The sequence below is a fragment of the Prionailurus viverrinus genome, chromosome D1 (assembly GCF_022837055.1).
Source record: "Prionailurus viverrinus isolate Anna chromosome D1, UM_Priviv_1.0, whole genome shotgun sequence".
NCBI classification, from domain to species: Eukaryota; Metazoa; Chordata; class Mammalia; order Carnivora; family Felidae; genus Prionailurus; species Prionailurus viverrinus.
The window spans coordinates 86,071,000-86,093,826 of NC_062570.1; the positions used below are offsets into that span (position 1 = coordinate 86,071,000).

General features: G+C 34.9%; 2 protein-coding genes across 12 annotated transcripts in view; one reads left to right on the plus strand and one right to left on the minus strand.

Moving 5' to 3' along the window:
• IMMP1L (inner mitochondrial membrane peptidase subunit 1) overlaps window positions 1–4,700 on the minus strand; it is an 82,144-nt gene extending 77,444 nt beyond the window's left edge. For 2 of the 11 annotated variants that reach the window (XM_047877414.1, XM_047877416.1), the window contains exon 1: window positions 4,623–4,700. The gene's annotated coding sequence lies outside the window, so the exon portion shown is untranslated. Of the gene's footprint in view, window positions 1–632; window positions 653–4,591 lie in introns of those variants that run through there. The other 9 variants (XM_047877421.1, XM_047877417.1, XM_047877422.1 and 6 more) reach the window with 9 other exon arrangements.
• Window positions 4,701–4,840: 140 nt separating this feature from the next.
• Window positions 4,841–22,827, plus strand: part of ELP4 (elongator acetyltransferase complex subunit 4) — a 244,620-nt gene continuing 226,633 nt past the window's right edge. The window contains exons 1-2 of the mRNA XM_047823524.1: window positions 4,841–5,079; window positions 12,757–12,792. Coding sequence (XP_047679480.1) covers window positions 4,857–5,079; window positions 12,757–12,792 — 259 coding nt within the window. The 5' untranslated portion in view covers window positions 4,841–4,856. The remainder of the gene's footprint in view (window positions 5,080–12,756; window positions 12,793–22,827) is intronic.

Below are 22,827 nucleotides of genomic sequence, written 5' to 3' on the forward strand. Positions count from 1 at the left end.
TATAAAAAAGTAAACTCCATAGGTCTTGGCAATGTAATGGATACGGCAGAATGATGCTTGAAAGAGGACCTGAGTGGGGCATCTGGGTGGCTCAGTTAGTTAAGCGTCAGACTCTGGTTTCGGCTCAGGTCATGATCTCACAGTTTGTGAGTTCGAGCCCTGCATGGGGCTCTTCACTGACATTGAGGAGCTTGCTTGGGATTCCCTCCCTTTCTCTCTCTCTGTCTCTCTGCCCCTCTCCTGCTTGCACTCTCTCTCTCAAAATAAATATTCAAAAAAAAAAAGAGGACCAGAGTGTAAGTGAGGTTACTTGTCTTAGGCAACTAATTCTGTAAATGGTCCTATCATTTACGGAGATACAAAACACAAGAGAAAATTCATTCTTGGGCATTATGAGTTTGAGGTCCCACTAAGATTTTCAAGAAACAGGTAAAGTAAATACCTGAATTTATACTTCTGGAAGTCAGAGAAGTGTTCTGGACTATTTATGTTAATCATTGATATATAAATGGTAACTGAAGTCCTAGGACTGGATAAAAGTAAGAATATGGAATAAAAAGTCAAAATGGTCTTAAGGATTGCAAGATTTAATGGCAGAAAGGAGGGAAAAGAGCTTCTTTTCTTTTACACACCTTAGCCATCGAATTGTCCCCCCTCCTTTCAAAAACTGATCCTTCTATGGGGCGCCTGGGTGGCGCAGTCGGTTAAGCATCCGACTTCAGCCAGGTCACGATCTCGCGGTCCCTGAGTTTGAGCCCCACGTCGGGCTCAGAGCCTGGAGCTTGTTTCCGATTCTGTGTCTCCCTCTCTCTCTGCCCCTCCACCGTTCATGCTTTGTCTCTCTCTGTCCCAAAAATAAATAAACGTTGGAAAAAAAAAATTTTTTAAAAAAACAAAAACTGATCCTTCTCCTATGCTATGATTTCCATTCCTTGTATCTCATTCAGGTCCTTTGCTTTATCAGTTGTCTAGAATTATTTTCCAGTGCCTATTTTCTTTCTCTCTTTAACAAAACTCCTCCCTTAAACCTTTGTCATCTCCCTCTATCCCCCTTCACAGGAAAGCTTTCTAAAATGTAAAATGGTCTACTTTTACAGAATATTCATTTGCCATTCAATTCTAAATATAATTATTTTACTTTTAATTTTACTACTCCATCAAATCTTCCTTTAACAAAATCTCAGAAACATTATTACTAAATCAAATAAACACTTCCCAACTCTTACTTTACTTTCTGTTCCTCTGCCCACTTTTTATTTATTTATTTATTTATTTTATTTATTTATTTTTTTTTTTTGAGAGGCAGAGAGAGACAGAGTGTGAGCAGGGGAGGGCCAGAGAGAGAGAGGGAGACACAGAATCCGAAGCAGGCTCCAGGCTCCGAGCTGTCAGCACAGAGCCTGAAGTGGGGCTTGAACCCACGAACCGTGAGATCATGACCTGAGCTGAAGTTGGACACCCAACCAACTGAGCCACTCAGGCGCCCCAACTGCCCACTTTTTAAATGTTCATGTACCCCAAAGTTTATTCTTGGTTCTTTTTTCTTCTCATCTTAAAGTATATATTTCCTTGGTGACTTTATCCATTCCCTTGATGTAAACTCCCAACATGTGCTAATTAATTTCAAATCTATATGTTTCATCTAGAGATCCCTCTGTCACATAACCCACGGTGTATTGGACATCTCTAGTTGGATACTAAAAGGGTACCTCCAATTAAACATATTCAAAACAGGGGCATCTGGGTTGCTCAGTAGGTTAAGCATCTGACTTCGGCTCAGGTCATGATCTCACCATTCCTGAGTTCAAGCCCTGCGTCGGGCTCTGTGCTGACAGCTCAGAGCCTGAGGCCTGTTTCATTCAGATTCTGTGTCTCACTCTCTGTCTCTGCACCCACCCCCCTCGTACTCTGTCTCTCTCTCTCAAAAATAAACAAACATTAAAAAATTTTTAAACATATTCAAAACAGATTTTAAAAACTCATTTTATTATCTCCCATTTTGTACAACTAACACAAGAACTACAAAATTCTGCTGTTTTCCTTTATTCTTGATCCTCTGTTATTCACAAACCCGTTCAAAGCAGAAACCTGTTAGTCATCTTTGATTCCTCCTGTCAACTTTCCTTGGTCATATCAATTCTACTCCTCATAGTAATCTCTAATTCATTTCATGTTTTTTATCCCAATCGATTCTCTTCTAGTATACTCTTAGCCAAAACACAACAATGAAATATGATCATCATGCTAATACTTTACTTAAAATTTTTAAGTGATTTCCCATTTCCCATTATTTTTACAAAAAATAAGAACCACAACCTTAAAAAAAAAATCAATTAGACCTTTGTCTAACTTCTCCAATCTCTTCTTAGCACTCTGTATAAATCATGAGAACTAACCTGCACAGAAGCAATGGGTGCAGATTTATTGGAGAAAGTCTCTGCATTCTCTGTAATGGCTTTCATTGTCTATAATGCCCTTATCTCTTACACATCCTTCATCCACACAGGTTAAACTTCCTTTTCAGTAGAAACGTCCCACAGCCCCCCTCTCTCAGTCCAAGTTAGGTAACCTGCATTTGTCCTCCAAGGATTTATAATATACTTTACTATCCTATTTACCCACTTTCCTCCCACAACTCAAGGAGAAAAGAAACTATTCTTTCTCCTATAACCTGAATGCTTAGCATACTGCCTGGGATTTAGTACGTGCTCAACAAACAATTGTTGTTAATTATTAAGTTGTTATTAATCATTATTAACACCACACCTAAACATATTCTTTTAACTCTTCCCTTCCACAAATACCTCATTTATTCCAATGTTTTATACACAACTCTACATACTGGTAAATTCAAGATTTTGCTTTGAGGGCAAAAGTTTTGTCTTCATCAAAAAAAAAAAATTAAGATAGATTAATTTATTCTATGATCATGTTATATGAAAGATACAGCCTCATTTCAAGAATGGCTTTGCGTGCATATATACGGCATGCTTTCCTAATTATAAAGTTGAAAAACAATTCTTCATTTCTAGTAATAAGATAAACAAAGCATCATACCATTGCCTTTAGAAAACTAACGGGTGAAGTAAATGGAGTAGAAAATAAGGGAATATGTAGTAAAGAAGCCCATAAACATTCAATATTGGTAGTATTTCAAAGTTTTCAGAGCAGCAAAAATATCCAAGAAGTTTCCATTTGATATTAGACTGCTTTGTTCCTTTTGTTTTGGCCTTCTTAGTACTTATTCACCACAGGAAAATATTAGCACCAATTGTCCAATGTGTTCACTTCAACTGCTATGCTGTTTTCTACATGTTAATCTTGTATCCCCAAATGAGAACATTTTTACTTCAATAGGCCTAAAATGACATATTAGGTCTAAGCAGAAAGCAAGCACTCAACAGCTATTTATTGAATAATTTAGATTACAAATATATACTGATGAAAGAGTCTAAATGAAAGCATCTAAACCTTGATCAAGCTTTGCACCTGATATATTGTTAAAGAGTAAGGTGGTTTGTTTTGTAGTCTCAACATTTTACTTTAAAAACAAAAACAAAACCCACCAGCCACTATTTCACAATACTAACTGCAATTTATCAAACAGAACAGGCCAAAAAGTTTTAACAAGTCACTGCGATTTAGAACAATCCTATGGCAAGAATTTCAGTGAGGTTGGATATATTTTTAAAGTATCATAGATCACTGTCAAAACCAATAATCTAGTAATGCAGGCATGATTTGGGAGTCTATTTTAGTTTAGTCATTTGTCAATCGTGAATACCTTAAAAATCACTCCTCTAACCAGCTCAGTTTTGAGAAAAGTTTTAAATCCAAAGACACATCTCTAAATCACATCTTTTTTCAGCACATAAAATTCTAATAAAAAAGCTCTCAATTCAGAGTTCACAAATCACTAGAAAAAGAAAGTACATACACATCCAATACTCACCAGGTTTTTTTTTTGGGGGGGGGGCGGGGGAAGACACTTAAAGTATTTTCTGTTATTTGCAGCTGCCTTAACAGCAAATGACAATTAAATGTGTGAACAAGGTTGTCAGAGTAACACTTGTCATTCACACTACTTATGGAAACGCGCCCCAAGACTTCCAGAAGCACTAATTAAAATTAACGAAAGCTTCTCACGGGGACTTGTCAGAGAAGTACATTTTGTCATTTGCTGTTTGAAACAGGAACACCAAATCGCCTCAAAGCTCAAGAGTTTTCCCCTTAAGGTCTAAATCCAACCCACCTCCCTGGCATCGGCACTGATGAACTGAGCCCAGATGCTGAGCAAGCAACTCATTAAGAGTTCCAATTCCAATTTCTTCAATATAACACAACCATCCCAAGAAAGAAAAAAAAAAGAAAGAAAAAGGAAAAAAAACAATCCTGATGTTAAAGGCGGTATGAATTTTCTTTCAGAAATCAGAAGAGAAAGAGGCGAGGGAAAATATCTTTTCTCTTTACCAAGGATTGGTGAAAGGTGCAATTTCCCACTGGTAGTTTCTAGACATATCGCTCCTTTACTAGCCTTTTCTTTAACTCAGAGTGAATACTCAAAACGAGAAAAATTTTGAACACGACCCACCTCTATCCCCAAAGAACCAAGGTAGACTCACCCAGGACTCAGGTGGGCCTTTCTCACCTGGGCCCCAGAAAAGTCCGCCGTCCCCACGTAGAGCTCACTTTTCAGCAATCCTCCTTGCGATTGGTTGACTGGAAAGAGAACTCTCAATCCTATTGGCCACGAGAGCCGTGGTACTGGGCAAGGAGGCGGGAGTTTGGGACTGGCTCTGACAGGCCGCTGCTTGAGTTCCCAGAGTTCCTATTGGGTCAACGCGGGAAGCTCCAAGATGGCGGCAGTGGCGACCTGCGGCACCGGCGCTGGGAGTACTGGATCTGTGGTGGCGGCAGGCAGCAAGAACAACGTCACCAGTTTCCAGAGGAGGGGTCCTAGAGCCAGCGGTTCTGACAGCAGCTATTCTCGACTGGTGTCCATCGCGGGCACACGACCGTCGGTACGGAATGGACAGCTGCTGGTATCAACTGGGCTCCCAGCCCTGGACCAGCTCTTAGGTCGGTTCAGAACGGAGATTTGGGTTTAGGGAGGGCACCTGCCGGGGAAGCCACCCTAACCTCACGTCTCTCTCTCCCCCTCAGCCTTCGGACGTGGAGAGGATAGTCCGGTCTGATAGTGACGGAGGGGAGGAAGGGTTACACTGAGACTTTTAAATGTTGTTACTGCTCCCACTTTCTACTGTGGTTCTGGCCCACCAACCTTTTTTAGGTTACGACGGGATCCCTACATGTTTTTTGTTTGTTTGTTTGTTTTCTTGAAATGCTGCCTAATAAGGGGGAATCATTAATACTTGGAGACGGTTTGGCCTTCATCTCTAGGATCCCCTCCTGGCCTCTGATTGCACCCTTCTGTCAACCCCAGGTAGTTCGCGGTTTGGCCTAACCTACAAAAGTTTGTATCATTGTGAGAGATTTGAAAATGCTGGGGAAAAAAAAAAAAAAAAAGTAACTTCCCTTCTTTCACCGCCAGGCTGCTTATCTCCTGGTTCTGAATCTTTAAACAAACTCTACTGGCTTTTAAGGGAATGGATGTTAAAGGCTTATGTGGATTCAAAGTAGTTAAATCCTGTTGTTGATATTGACGGTCATACTAGTGTCTGCGTTAAATATATGTATATAAATTTTTGTTAATTTTTTTCTCTATATATTTTGCCTCCCAGAGTTAAACTCCAAAGATACGTTTAAGGTTAATTCCTATTTTAATGAGAAAAAGAAATCCAGTTCTTAGGTCTTCCTGTAAAATCTGTAATTTTTCATGAGAAGCCTACTGAAGAGTAGCTTGTTTCATAACCATTATGTTGCAGAGATTGACCACATTAGATTGGTAGGACAGAGCTGCTGTGCTAAGAGCTTGTAAATTAGTTAATACCTGTTAGAATGTTTCTTCATTAAAATTGGTCTATGTTTATATTTCATAACTTCTATATAGTATGTGATATGTGTCAGTTAAATCTTGTACACTTTCATAAAATATTATAAATGACGTTGCTGGTTCTTGTACTTCACTTGACATTTCTCTATTTTTTACCCTTCAAGGTACACTTTTCAGGTAGGTTTAGTGCAAAGGAAATTGACAAGGCAAGCAAACTGTGAGAAAGAGTGTGGCTTCTTGTCTCTGTTATTTCACGTCCTTAACTGGATCCTGGTTATTTCTACATAAATTTAAGTATTTTCACTTAATTGTTTTAAGTCCGTTGCCTTCCTCAATTTCATGGTACTAAAAACAAATGATTCAAAATATCTAGTTAGCAAATATTTATCTCACTTTTTTCCCTGGTGAATTTTACCTGGTCTTGTCCTATATTTGAACTGAAAGCTTGAAAGCTGTTCTTAGTCCTTGCCTTTTTTTTTTTTTTTTTTTAATTCAGTGGAGATCTGTAACTTCATTCACTTGATCCTGAAGCTATTCAAACAAAAAGGTCACATTTCTGACATTATACCTTCAGTTTCTCATTAGAATAACGAAATGCCTAGCACAGTTCCTGGCATATAGTTGATTCTCATTAAGGTCTTGATTGAAAGAAAAATAATGCGTAAAAAAAAAAAAAAAAAAAAACCTGGACAAGAGATTCTGAAACATGTAGGTTGAGTTATGTGTTTGAGCTCTAAAAACAGACACAAATACAGTGATGTGAACAGAGTCGTAAAACTAGAGACCGTCTATCTAGGCTGATCTTTGAGCTTCAAATTTAGTGTTCACTCTGCTACAGCTGTCTCAAATTTTTGAGAACTCTTAAGTGGCTTTAAGCATTCATCAAACCTAAGACTAATGATTTAAGTATGTGTCTTAAAGCACCCACCAAAAAGTTAACCCAAAGCACCTTCCTTATGTGTTTCTACAGTGATATAAACTTGAACTATAATTTAAAAATCTTCCAGATTTGCTTGAGGAGGACCCTAGTATTTGACTGTAATAAGCTTATGCTGAAAATTGGTGTTCATTAAGATCATTGAAATAGGTATCAGTTTTTGGATATTTTGAAATATATTTTGTATGTATACAGTTAATTCTCAAAGAGCACAGAAGTTGAAGAGGTTGTTATTATAGAAGTTAGTACATTTGGAATAATAAATATGTCTAGAAGTATTTTAGTTGTTAACTTCTTAATGGCATTTTTGTATTTTGATTTTTTTATTTTGTATAGCTCTGTAGAGCAAATCCATTACATTTGTTTTACATTAAAATATTATTTGGAAGTGAAACATTTGGCTGCTTATGTGTATACACATAAATATAAGTAATTAGATTATATTGTTATTCTAAAATATTATTTGACTCAGATTGTGACAAGCCTAATATAACCATATTGTGACAAAATATAATGATAATAGGATGTTATGATACCAGAATGGTGAAACTGTGCTATAACATTGTATTTATTGCCTAAATGTATTTTGTGGTTACTGTGTAACAAGTAAATATTGTATTGTCACTGCCATGTGGTGCAGTGATTTTTACTACTGCCACTGTGATGTCAATGTAATTTTAAGCATAGATGCAAAATATATTTAAATGTATATTTGAATATATTACACAGGCAAATTGAATGTTGATCTTTTGAACATATGCTGATATTTCTATTCATATTCCCAAGTGCTTTATAAATTTGAGGATTCCCCATATCAACATCTTTTAAATGTGATCTAATCATATTAAATACTTTTGTTATGACAACTTAAATTTTGTTAGATATTGACATACATTTTCCAACTTGGCCACATTGAAATTTTTTCAAATTCTAAGATTTCCTAACCCAGGCTCCCAGCCTTGCCTTTCCAGGACATTTATGTTGTTATACGAGGACACTATATGTAAATATTTCATTTACATGAAATGATTGGCAAAAAGTTTACAGTAGGTGAAGAATTCTGGCAGGATTTCTTTTTTTCTAGAATAAAAAAATATAGCTCATCCTAGGATCATATTGTCTAACCTGGAGGAATTTTCCCCAACCTCATCCTTCAAAAGGATACTTGAAGAAAGAGTGATTTCCCAGGTTTGACTGGCTTAAAATTTATGTGCTGTTTGGAACTTACTCAGTTTTGACAGTCAAGTGAATAGAAGATAGGGATTTGGGATAAATAATAGTTCGGGAAGAACACTCCAAAGAAGCCTGATGGTTGTTGCCATTTTCAACACTAATGTCAAAAAGTAAAAATACTGGTGGGCTTATTTCCTTTGCACCACAGTGTCTTAATATAGAGTGTGAAATGTACTTTGAGTTTGGACTATATATTAAAAATAATCCTGGTTATGATAGTTTAGCAACTGATATCTGTACATTTAAGGGAAATGTAGCTTATTCCTTTGTATTGTTATATAAAACTTTCATATAATTTAAACTACAGAACCATTCTCACTGTTAGTAGCTTTTTCTATTTGTTTCCCATATTTGCCCAGCTAATAGTTTTGATAATCAAGAATTGTCAGGATATTTACTACCTCCTAGTGACAGATGAAAAAGTTGAATTGTTAACGAAATAAACTGCAATTTAATTTGAGGTATGGCATTAAGTAGTTAAGGACATTGCTATGAACCAAGGAAAGAATATGAACTTTTTGTGCATTGTTTTTTCCCTAAAATGACCTTCTATGATTTTATACAAAACTATTCCTTTATAGAAAACACTAGAAAGAACTGATATAAATCGTTGTCTTTCATGACTTTTCGTTCTTTTCCCTTTTACTTCCTGTAACTGAAAAAGGAGATGTCTTTGTAAGATTTCACTTCTGGGCCTTCTTGTCCCAATATATTAATTTGGCCTTGCTTACCCAGAATTTATAGCTTAATTAGAGATTTGTTTTGGGAAGTGTATGGGGATTGAATTTTCTACCTTTAAAATCATTTTCTGGGGTCCCTGGCAAGCTCAGTTGGTACAGCATGTGACTTTTGATATCAGGGTTGTGAGTTCAAGCCCCACATTGGACATGGAGCCTACTTAAAAAAAAAAAAAAATTGTAGGAGTGCCTGGGTGGCTCAGTCGGTTAAGCATCGACTCTTGATTTCTGCTCAGGTCTTGATCTCAAGGTTGGTGGGATTGAGCCCTGCATGGGGCTTCACACTGTCAGAGCCTGCTTGGAATTCTCTCTTCCTGCTACTCCACCACACATGCACATGTTCTCAAAATAAATAGACATTTAAAAAACAAAAGTTATAAAAATTAAAATTTTAAATCATTTGCTAATTGTCCACATGAATAAAAAACAACCCTTTGTATTTTAAAAATCATAAAATTTCAAGATAATTGTCAAGGTCTTAAATTTTCTGGTAATGTTTCCTAAAGTATTAGATTTTTTCTTAGTTTTCAGACAAAATGCTGTGTCATTTTTAAAATTTAAAACCTTGAAATTAACACTTTAAAAGAATCCTCAAGCTTTCAAACTCATTATCTTACATGTTGATAAACTATTCTACCTGTATTTTTAGTAAGCTGGAAATACATAGACTTATTAAAGAAATCCATAAGTAAAACCAAGAGTTTATTTGCTTAGTGACTTCAATGTGATGATTGCTCTGAGATCTGATTAAAAGAGAAAGGAGGCAATAAACAAGACCATTTCACTCCTTATGTTTCATCACAGAAATAAGATGATTGCTTCCTTTTCCTGTTACATACCTGTCAAACATTTTAGTGAACTATTGGGAAAAGATAGTCTATTTTAATTGGGAACTATTAATGTGAAATCTGTGTTCCTTTTCAAATAAAATTACTAATGGATATTTGCATTTGAACATATTAAAACAAGCTTTGGTTCAATGTAGCATGTCAAGATAGCCTGTCATGGTTGGTTGGTTAAGCTTTGGATTTTTTGATGAAGGCATAGCTACAAACTTGCTCAAACTTACGTCAGAACCTCAGTGTATCAAGTGAGGTATATCAAAATACCTTATATAAACAGAGGTATTTTAGGGAAATGTAAGGTCTTGTCACACTGAAATTTGGAAGAACAGAGGAACTTTGCTGCTATATGTGTGTGTATATGTCCATATCAAATCCTTTCACCTCATACACACAATAAGAGTTTGAATTTTAAAATAGTAATAAGGTGGCTTCATCTTATTCCCCATGACCAACCTTCAAAATGACCAAACTTTACCTGAGCCCTCCAAATTTGAATCTAGTAAATTTACATAATAGAACGCTTTAGAAAAAAAAAATTTACCTTTTTAAAACAACTTTTTTTTTTATTTTAGACAGAACGTGAGTTGGGGAGAGAAGCAGAGAGAGAGAGAGAGAGAGAGAATCTTGAGCAGGACCCATGCCCATGGTAGAGCCCGATGCAGGGCTCAATCTCAGGACCCTGAGGTCATGACCTGAGCCGAAATCCAGAGTTGGATCCTTAACCAACTAAGCCACCCAGGGGCCCCAAAACTTCCTTTTTGTAAGAGAAGTTCTGATAGTATATTAAGATGATTGGTTAAAGTCATTAAAATGTCCTCATTTTATGTTGTTTTAAGTAATGTTCAAAGTTTCCAAACATAGAATTTTAATGTACATGAGATTTTAAGATTTAATTGGGTGGCATTTCCTGAATTGTCAGAAACAGTGGATTACTTGAATCATTCTTACAGAAAATTGCCTTCTTAGCATACACTCATTTGTGATGCTTTGTATAATGCTTTGCTTAACTAATTCATCAATGGGAAGTATTCTTACTAAGTCTTATTACTATAGTGATCACTATCACATAATGATAAATCTTTAATGATTTGTTTTAATTAGAAAATAATGGCCAGAATGGTAACAGCTATTACTGAATACCTCTCTGAGCCAGACACTTGAGAACTAGGTATCACTTCATTTACTCAGGAAACTATTCCTTGATCTGTTCTTATCATCACACTGTGAATAACATTCCCACACAAAAAAAAAATCTTTTAATTCTATAACTATTCCAGTTGTATGCCTTACATAAATTCTTACTTTGAGGCTACATGAATGTAGACCCAGGGATGTTTAGGTTAGAAACCTAAATCTTTCCTATAAGAAATATGGAAAGAAAAGCAGCTAACTTTTATAGCATCTCCTCTAGACTAGACTGCAGTCTGCTATATCCATCTATTAGTTCATCTTAAATATACACACGATGATTAGTATACAAATGCTTGTTTTTTCATGTACGGGAAAGTACAGAAATAAGCAATTAGAAAGTAATATGCTCCACATGGATCAAAACATCAGTGGTAGTCTAGATGTAGCACAAACTTTGTAAAAGTAAACATTGAGCCTAATCTTAGAGAAGATCTTTTGTTTCTCTGATCCTTCATGGTTGTTATCCTGTATATTTCAACTTACGTGAATCTTTTATTTGGAACAACATTTGAAGTTATCCTATGTAGTCTGGTGTGACTTCAAATGCTGTCATGAAAGAACATATCTAAATGTGAAATTAAAATATAGATTTAGTCTATAACAAATCCTTCTAAACATAAAAATGTATAAATTATTACTTTCTTCTTTTTAAAATCTTCTTCTCTAACAACTTGAAATGTTCTACCTGTAGTCATCAAGTCACCAAAGTCACCAAGTGTGTTCATGTATGTGACCAAATTTCACATTCGTTGAAACATAACATTTATGCATATTTGCAAGGTCAAAATGTAAACACTATCAAGGGAACTTTTCATACTAAGTTTTTCTATGTAATGTTTGCCACTACAAAATTTGTTGGGGGAAGAGTTCTTTATTGGTATTCTGTTTCTTTCCCAGTTTTATGCACCAAAACCGAAAAACACATGTAGGATTGACTTCAATTGTCCACCAGTTTTGACTAGTTTCTTTTTTAATTACTTGAAATATATTTCATTCTTTGAAATACACATTTTATTCTTTGTAAGTGAATTTGCTAGTATAATTTGTAACATTAATTGCAAATAGTAATACTTTTACAAATATTTTTACCAATGTTTCACAAGATATTTGTACTCAAATGTCTTTTTACTGTAGTTCTAGTCTCCTAAAATTTGATTTTAAAATGATTTTTAATGAAATCCCTATTTAAGTTCTATGCTCAGGATCATATTACCCTAATTCAGATATTCAAAACAACATTTCCTTCAAGTATTAAAAATGTATTTTATGATTGTGACCTTTTTGTTTGAAATACAAAAGTATTGTTCATTTTAAATTCTAAATGTATTTAAGAGTATGCACAGTCTTTGCGTATATTATTCATAATGAAAAAAATTAGCTTAATTATCAGGGTTATTTTCCCCCAAAGCTTATTAAATGTGAGGGTAAATAATAAAGTGGAATTTCTATTATAATAACCTTTCTTTTTTATGTTGTACTTCTGTAGTATTAAGTTACTGTGAACATTTAGGTCTCGGCTATTGAGTTAATTTATTAACAAGTGCTAAATATAACATTACTGGAACACGTAACCGCAGTTATATTGAACGCTACATGGTCCTATCACAGGAGAAAGGAGGATAGTACAGTATATTATGAAAGTAATTGTAATGTGTAGTGTGTAATTACATATAATATGTAATTATTTCATAATAGCACCTTAAGCAAAGTATTGCAAAGGTAATTAAAATGTTGTTCTCATCTGCAATTTTAAAGTTACTGAAGTAGCAGTTCTTGATAAAGCTTAACTTTTATGCTAAAGATAATGTGTATAAAAAGGTAGCTAGATTAATTTTCTTCTTTGTTTTGTTTCACTTCCAGGTGGAGGTTTGGCCGTCGGAACAGTTCTTCTAATTGGTTAGTATGGCATATACACTTTGTTCTTCCTAATCAGAGTTTTCTGTTGTGCATAATGATTTTTATGGGTTTGCCTATTCTGATATTAAATATGTCACTTTCTATAAGAATTAAGGTAAATTAGAGAGGAAATGCCTTAAGTTTTAATTTAAATTCAAATGTTGATCTGAACTTGAAATAAATGAAGCAAGTATATCTGAAAATATAGCTCTTATAATTTAAAAATGTTCACAGTGCATTGTCCTCCATTTTTTTTTAAAAAAAGCTAAAATCATTGCCAATTGTTTTTTTGTTTTGTTTTGTTTTGTTTTGTTTTGTTTTGTTTTGTTTTGGAGAATCTCTGTATTTGTATTTTCAGTGGAATTAAAACTGATTAGTTTGAGAAGTTGATGTACCAATAAGTCCATTGTATATATATCATACATTTTTATCATTTTCTTCTTATTGAAAGAAAAGTAACAGACCAATAAATCATATTTTCCTCATCTTTAAGCACCAACGGTTCTTATTTAATTATACATACATAATCCCATTTGCCTTATTGTTTAGTTTAGATCGTAGAATCTTGGAATTGAAATAAACCTTGGCAGTTACGTAGTCAAAGCTCCCATCTAGCTACAAATCACTTTTCCGTCTAGACACAAATCACTTTTCCATCATCCTTGACAGTAGCAAACACCATCTGAATATAGATTATATAGTTTAAAGGGCTCATTACTTCACAAAAGAATGCATTTTTTTTCAATATATGAAATATATTGTCAAATTGGTTTCCATACAACACCCAGTGCTCATCCCAAAAGGTGCCCTCCTCAATACCCATTACCCACCCTCCTCTCCCTCCCACCCCCCATCAACCCTCAGTTTGTTCTCAGTTTTTAAGAGTCTCTTATGCTTTGGCTCTCTCCCACTCTAACCTCTTTTTTTTTTTTTTTTTCCTACCCCTCCCATGGGTTTCTGTTAAGTTTCTCAGGATCCATATAAGAGTGAAAACATATGGTATCTGTCTTTCTCTGTATGGCTTATTTCACTTAGCATCACACTCTCCAGTTCCATCCATGTTGCTACAAAGGGCCATATTTCATTCTTTCTCATTGCCACGTAGTACTCCATTGTGTATATAAACCACAATTTCTTTATCCATTCATCAGTTGATGGACATTTAGGCTCTTTCCATAATTTGTCTATTGTTGAGAGTGCTGCTATAAACATTGGGGTACAATGCCCCTATGCATCAGTACTCCTGTATCCCTTGGATAAATTCCTAGCAGTGCTATTGCTGGGTCATAGGGTAGGTCTATTTTTAATTTTCTGAGGAACCTCCACACTGTTTTCCAGAGTGGCTTCACCAGTTTGCATTCCCATCAACAGTGCAAGAGGGTTCCCGTTTCTCCACATCCTCTCCAGCATCTATAGTCTCCTGATTTGTTCATTTTGGCCACTCTGACTGACGTGAGGTGATATCTGAGTGTGGTTTTGATTTGTATTTCCCTGATGAGGAGTGACGTTGAGCACCTTTTCATGTGCCTGTTGGCCATCCGGATGTCTTCTTTAGAGAAGTGTCTATTCATGTTTTCTGCCCATTTCTTCACTGGGTTATTTGTTTTTCGGGTGTGGAGTTTGGTGAGCTCTTTATAGACTTTGGATACTAGCCCTTTGTCCGATATGTCATTTGCAAATATCTTTTCCCATTCCGTTGGTTGCCTTTTAGTTTTGTTGGTTGTTTCCTTTGCTGTGCAGAAGCTTTTTATCTCAAAAGAATGCATTCTTGTTGAAAATGCTATAATGTTTTAGAAAGTTCTTCATATTAATGTTGAACCTGTATAATTTAACAGATTTGTTGTTCCTAATTTTGTCCTCTGGCATAATATAGAATTAATTTATGTACTTTTTCATGTGACACTCTTAAAATACTTGAAAGTAACTATTTTATCGCCTCAGATCTTCTCTAAATGAAAGTTTCTTAATCTGCTTTTTATGTGTTGTAGTTTTCACATTCCTCAGTCTCCTGGTATGTTCTGTTGTCGCACCTTTCAGTCAGCACCATCTCTTCAACTATGCTCTGAACTGAATACAATATTCCAAATTTAGTGTGACCTATATTCAGCATATTGAGACTGTCAAATGTGATAATCCAGATAGAATTATTATTTCTATGCCCAATAAAGTTGCTTTATATTCATTGACTTCTCTTAAGGTAGCAATGAAATGTGTTAAGTATTTTAGAAAACTCTGCTCCAGGAATGACTAAAATGCAAAATGGTTGTGGGGCGCCTGGGTGGCTCAGTCAGTTAAGCATCTGACTTTGGCTCAGGTCATGATCTTGCAGTTCACAAGTTCAAGCCCCACGTCAGGCTCTGTGCTAACAGCTCACAGCCTGGAGCCTGCTTCAAATTCTGTCTCCCTCTGTCTCTGCCCTTCCCCTGCTCGTGCTGTATCTCTGTCTGTCTCTCTCTCTCTCTCTCAAAAATAAATAAACATTAAGCAATTAAAAAAAAAAAAAGACAAAACAGTGGTGTGTAAAATTTGCTACATACATAAGCATTTCTCTAATAAATGAAGCTCAATCTGGAAAACTCAAAAGAGATTTGTAGTATATCTTACTCCCCATCTCTGCTGGATAATTGAAAAGTAGTAATAATAATAGTGGAGCTGCCCTTTATTTAAGTCTCACTCTGGGTAATGTATTGTGGTAAATGTTTTATACACAATTTTTCCCTTAATATAACAATCTTATAAGATACTACATGTAATCCATATTATCCCCATTTTATATTTTAAGAAATAAGATTCAGAGGAGTGAAGTAGCTTTCCCATTATCACATAGTTAGTGAGAGAACTAGGATTCGAAATCTGGCATGACTGAAAAGTTCATATTTTTTGTAACTGTGCTATGTAGCTTTTTTAATGCTTCATTTAATGATCACAAACACTAAAATAGGAGTTTTATGCCTTTTTTTAGAATAAAGTATTAAATAGTTAAAGAAAGCCTACATTTGTGTGGGCTTTTTCTTTTATTAAATTTTCAAATTTCTAAACTTGAAAGAGTCCTTCTTTAATTATTCACAATAAGGATACAGGTTGCAGCCGTGCCAAAATTCTTTGTTTTAAGAGAACAAGTTGGTGGTTGCCAAGGGAGAATGGTGGGGAGATGAGTAAAATGGGTGAATGGGAGTGGGAGGTACAAGCATCTGGTTATGGAATGCATACATCACAAGGAAGAAAGGCAAAGCATAAAGATTCCAGTCGATGGTATTATAATAGTGTTATATGATGAGAGATCATAACCATACTTCTGGTGAACATAGCATAAGGTAGAGTTGTTGAATCACTATATTGCATTCCTCGAAACTAATTTAACATTGTGTGTCAACTAAACTTCAATTAAAAATATAGTAAAATAAAATTTTTTAAAAAAGAAAAAACTCTTATTTTACATTATCAGCATTTCTTCATGCCAGTCTGAATTTTATGTCCATCATAATAAAACAATATACTGAGAATATTATTTAAGATTTGTTTCAGATATGCAATATTTGTTAAAAATTGGCCTGTATAGTTGCAGCTTATTGCTATCTAAAATATATTAATTTTTAAAGTTTTTTAAGTTTACTTATTTTGAGAGAGAGCGAGTAGGGGAGGGGCAGAGAGAGAATGAGAAAGAGAGAATCCCAAGCTGGCTCTGCACTGCCAGATCATGACCTGAGCTGAGATCAAGAATCAGATGCTTAACCAACTGAACCACCCAGGTGCCCCTAAAATATATTAATTTTTAAAAATCATGCCATTGAGTCATTTTGGTCCTGTGTTCAGTCATCATATTTAACACAACCATTAGTTTCCATGCAGCTCTTGGTGATAAAATATTTGCCAGTTTCTTACCAGCCATTTACTTTGATCACTACAATAGAATTTTCTGGACATTTACCTAGTGCCAAGTCTCTGAATAATATATAACATTTAACAAAAAGTTAAGTAAAATATGTTCTATAAAATATTTGTGTCACCCATCAGTTTTTAAGGACTTAGGGTACAGAATTATTCCTAACAGGAGATGTAAGAGGGAGAAATACCCTGTAATTGAGAATTTCTAGAAATGGTGATGTCAGTCTCATTTTTAAAAACTTATCTTTTAGTTAAGAATTGTTGAAGGATTTTATGGAAAAAATAATTCACAGTTTTAATATCAATAAATAAATACATAAAATACAAAAGGATATCTAGAGAAAATTAGGTTGTCCTTTCAGTTGTTCATCCCCATACCCAGAGACAATACTGTCCTAGTATCTTCCCCAAATATTTTTACTTAAGAAATAAACATGGGAGCACTCTGCTTTTTCCACTTAACACATCTTAGAAATCAGTCCATGTGCATTCATATGCCTCATTCTTCTAACAACTGTGTAAGATTTCATTATATGGATGTGCCATAATTTATTTAAATAATTCCCTATTGATGAATTTAAGTTCCATTTTTCTATTGCTAACAATGCTATTGTACATAATCTTGTATATAAGCTTTGCATACATATGTAAATATCTGTAGACTTGGACACTTGGGTGGCTCAGTTGGTTGAGCATCCAACTCTTGCTTTCGGCTCAGGTCGTGATCCCAGGGTCATTAGATCAAGCCCCATGTCCAGCTCTGTGTTGAGCCAGAGCCTGCTTGATATTCTCTCTCTCTCCCTCTGCACCTCTCTCCTGCTCATGCTCTCTGTCTCTAAAATAAAATTTAAAAAAATATTTTGAAAAATATCTGTAGAATGAATTCTAAGATATAGAGTTGCTTAGTTGTTAAGCATGTTAAATTGTATTAGGTATTATTAGCATGTTAATTAGCATATTATTAGCATTGTATTAGATATTAATAGATTGCTCTCCCAAGAGATTATACCATCTTTTACTTCAGTCAGTCAGCAGTTATAAGAATACACCAGTGAGTTTGCCCTCACCCTGACAACACTGTATCTTATCAAACATTTAAATTTTTACCAGTCCAAACAAGTGAAAAGTAAAGAATGACATTTCATCATTTGGGCCTCAGACTTTTCTCTTTAATAACTAAAAATCTGGGAAGTTATTATAATAGTTTTTAAAATATGCAACTGAAATTTATTTATTTAAAAAAAATTTTATGTTTATTTTTGAGAGACAGAGTCGAGTTGGGGAGGGGCAGAGAGACAGAGACACAAAATCCAAAGCAGGCTCCAGGCTCTGAGCTGTCAGCACAGAACCTGATGCGGGGCTCAAACCCACAAACTGTGAGATCGTGACCTGAGCTGAAGTTGGACACTTAACTAATTGAGCCACTCAAGTGCCCCTAAAATGTGCAACTAAATTTTAATTCTTTGCTCCAGTGCAAGTATCTGGATATGATATGATACTAGGAATCCAGTGATTATTTATGATTTATTCAGTGAACGTTCATTGAGCACACAGGTATATGCTAGATATTGGGGTTATATATATAAATAAAATACTCACTTCCCTTACAGAACTTTGCACCTGTGGAGGAGACATATGTAAAGCAAATAATTACAATATAATAACTTAAATACCATAATAGATGTGTCTATTATTATTACATTTTAACATTGGTTGTAGCTAGAACAGGGGACTCCTACTGATTTTTATATATTGATCTTATCACCAGCAACTTTTTTTTTTTTTTAATTTACATCCAAATTAGTTAGCATATAGTGCAACAATGATTTCAGGAGTAGATTCCTTAAGTTTTGAATAGTTTATAGATTAACTTGTGTATTATAATTGGCCAATCATCTTCTGCAAATATTGATAATGTTATTTCATAACAGATTTTGGTATCTGTTTTGGTATCTGGAAGTGGGTGCTTCCATAACAAATACCAAAAAATATGGGAGTGGCTTTGGGACCAGGTAGTAGGCAAAAGCTGGAAGGATTTTGAGGAGCACATTAGAGAGATCCTAAATTGCCATGAACAGATTGTTAGTAGAAATATTATACTCTAATGACAGAGTGAAAAGGAACTGAAGACCATGTTACTGAAAGCCAGAAGATGGGGAATCCTTGTTATATAGTGGCAGAAAGCATAGTGACATTGTTGTCTGTAGTTATATGGGAACAGAACACATACATGCCTAGTGAACTTGATCTAGCAAAGGAGATTTTTTTATCAAGAGAAATAAGGAAAAACTCAGACAAGAATAACTAAAGCATAGTAACATTAAAAAAATGTCTATTTCTGATGAAATATCAGTTCTCCAATGTTTTTATTATACTTGGTATTCAATAACTGTTGAATAATGATTAAATAAAAGAATGTGACAAGTATAAGACACAGGCCTTACCTTTATAGTCTGGTTTTTCCGTAAAGCTAATATTTTAAATCTTCTTAGTATTATTTATGCTCTACTATCAATTTCTATGTGTCGAAGATTTTTGAAAATATGTATAACTGTGGGAAACTTAGTTTCATCATCTATTAGCTTGTTTTCTTTAGAAATCCTTAAAGCAAAATTTGGAAACATTTTCACATTTTTGAAAGATTAGATTAGAAGAAGGAGTTTTATATACTAGGTTCTCTACTTTTCTTCATTGCCAAGTCAATACAACTTGTACAGTGAATGAAATTTGCCTTAAAAAAATGGATGAATAGTTCTAAATATAAACCAATTATGGAGATTTAAGGTTAGTGGTTGGTAGCATAGGATATTACTATGTTGCTCATCACCCAAATATTTTTTTTTTAATTCTAGAAGTTGAAGAACATTAAAGCATGAATATGTTTGCATTAATAGTTTATCACTTATAGATTGTCAATTTTTAAACCATTTCTCTTCAAATAGATTACTCACGTACTAAGGCATGTGCATAAGTGTGTGCGTGAGTATGGGCCTGCAGAGCAGCGTGTTTATAATTTCAGTAGCAATGGAACTGTGAAAACTAGAGCTTATGAGCGCTGCCAGAGACCCAGAGCAGGTCTACTTTAGACCTTCCAAATACAGCTAACTAAATAAATATGAATTTATAACAGACCATTCTCAATTGAATGAGTACAGGCCCCCTACATTTATTTAGAAAATCAAAGGTTTTTCCTAAAATATGTTTCATTCTTTAGTACTGGACTGGGTTTTGAGATGTTTTATATTTAAATGCTTTCTGGCAGTCTGGTACAAGGGTAAAATTGGGACATCTTAAAAGTATCAAAAGTGAAGGAATGGCATAAATATTTAGAGTTTTTACAGCTTCTTTTAAAATAAAGGATCTTGATCTGTTTGCAGAGATATTGAGCATCAAAGAGATTTAGTGGAAGTTGCCAGTCATTAAAATACAAGTTATGTGACATTTATGAGCCCATTATTTTTAAATTAATCTCTTATGTTAATTATATCATTTTAGGAGCCTGCTTCAGATTCTGTGTCTCCTTCTCTCTCCCCCTCCCTCTCTCTCTCTCTCTCTCTCTCTCTCTCTCTCTCTCTCTCTCAAAAATAAATAAACATTAAAAAAATTAGAATCTTCCACTCTCTTCACAATTTTAACTTGTTATTAATTCATGTAATATCAAAAACAAAGCACTCTCCATATACTTTTCACAAGATATTATAATACTTTCTTGTCAATTGCCTTCAACCTTTTTGAAATTGCTGAGCTATATTTTTTCTTCTACACCATGTAATGAATTCTGAGCATTTTCCTTATTATGCACGAGTTGGCAAACTGCAGCCTGTGGGCCAGTGACCTATCTATAAATAAAGTTTTATTGGAACACTACCATGCTTAATGATTTGTACATTGTCTATGGCTGTTCCTGTCGTCACAAAGCAGAGTTGAGTAGTTTCAACAGAGACTGTATGGTTCACAAGCCTGAAATACTTACTTTCTGACTTTTTAAGAAAAAGCTTGCTAATATCTGTTTTTGTAGTATATTTTGTATTTTTCTTAATTTATTTTATATTAGTATAACTTGTCAAAAGACTAAAATAAGACAAACTGGTATCCATGCAGTTCTTTAGTAAGACCTCCTGACCTTTTGTCCTGAAGCATCTAAGCACCTACGCTGTGTTTAGCACTGCTAGGCAGTATAAATCTTGGGTTTTACCCTTTCTGAACTTAAATTGGATATTGGTTACACATGGAATAAATGAGAACAGTACATATATAATATATAGATGTTTTTGCAAACATAAGAGATATGGAAAGACTTAAATTGAATCAAACTGTGGATAGAAATTGAGGGGAGAGGGAGGGAGAAAAGTACTCATATGGAAGCCCATATTACCAAATGCACAAAAGTAGATATCAACATAGTATGCTTATGTAGTAAAGAAGTGAAAGCTCTTCTAAAGCAGAAAGTTTATATTGAGGATTAGTCAAAGGGAAAGTTTGGCCTCCTGGGTCTCTTGCCTCAACTACCTACTTGTAGAATTCAGATTGTAAAACCTCAGAACCTTATACTAGCTTCTCAAACTGCACTGTGCAGAGATGAGGCTGTTCACTTTTCATCCACCACAGGACTTCTGGGATTTTTGTTTGTTTAACTTTATGGCCGGCTAAATCTCTCATGCTTTACCTCCTTGTTATCTTTGGTCGTTGTCCAAGATGTAAGCTGTTCCAATGATCTTTCTGTTGCTTTTATCTCCATAATACTCTTTTTTGCTCTGTAGATTCAAGTTCCTACTATTCTTATCCCTTCTAAATCTTTCCCCTGTATAATACCTATTTCATATAAAATAAGCTCTAATATCTTAAAATACTATCATTGAATATTTTATTGAATTATTTACCATTTATTATGGATTTACTGTGTGCTCGGTATCATGCTAAGCCCTTGACGTGTATTTTATCATTTACTTTCACAACAATCAAATGAGATGTCTATATTTTAGAGGAGAGTGAGTTTTTGAGAGAGCAAAGTAACTTGTTCAAGGTCACACAGTTAGTAGCTAAGATTTGCAAGCAGGTTTCTCTGACATTAAATCATCATTTTACACTAAAACCTGATGATTCATCTTAATTATTTTCCAGAGTGGGATTTATACCTTTGGCTTTTCTGCCTTTTATATCATCTCACTCCTGCCATATATTGACTTCTTAGTTATTTCCTTCCTGATCTCCAGCCCTCAGTGAGCTTTCGGCATTCACCAGCAAACTTTTGTATCTCTCATCACCTCTTTTTCATTCTCAATAACCTCAGTGATCTTTTAAAACCTCATACTCAAACAACAAACATTACTACTTTCTCCCTCATTTTCTGGGATAACTTGCAGTATTTCACATGAAAGAAAATGGTCTCTTCAGAAGACAACTCCCCCAACTTCCCACTGTCAAGCTTCAGTACCCACACATGGGAGAATGTCTCCTGTTTGAGAGTCATCCTTTCACCTGGACACTAGAGCTTTCCTCCTTCCACCTTACCAAGGAATGGCAATATCAGTTTTCTTTTCTTTCTTTAACTTCTCCTTCCTTTTTAGTTCTTTCCTGTGTGTACTTAAACCTGCTCAAATCTGTTTTCAAGCCTCATTTAAAAGAAAAGGAGGAGGGGGAATTCTTCCTTAACCCCACTCCTCCAACTATCCCTTTTTCTCTTCCTTTTATAGGAATCTATACATTTTCATGATATTTAAGTCATTCCTCAGTTTATTTAAGGAAGTAGCACATCATTGAAACCGCCTTAGCCAGAGATATTAGTGGCCTTCTCATGGCTAAAACCGAGGAATACTTCTCAGCTCAGCAATTGATGTGGTGAGTCACCCTTTTTTTAATGTTTATTTATTTTTGAGAGAGTGGTTGACAGAGCATGCATCCATGCAAGCAAGGAAGGGGAAGAGGTAAAGGGAGACAGAGAATCCCAAGCTGGCTCTACGCTGTTAGCACAGAGCCCAACGTGGCTCAAACCTATGAAACGTGAGATCATGACCTGAGCCAAAATCAAGAATAGGATGCTCAACTGACTGAGCCACCCAGGTGTCTCAAGTCACTTTTTTCTTGAAGTACTCTCTTCCTTTAGATCTGTTATAACATTTTGTTCTAGATTTCCTTCTACCTTTCTGCTTT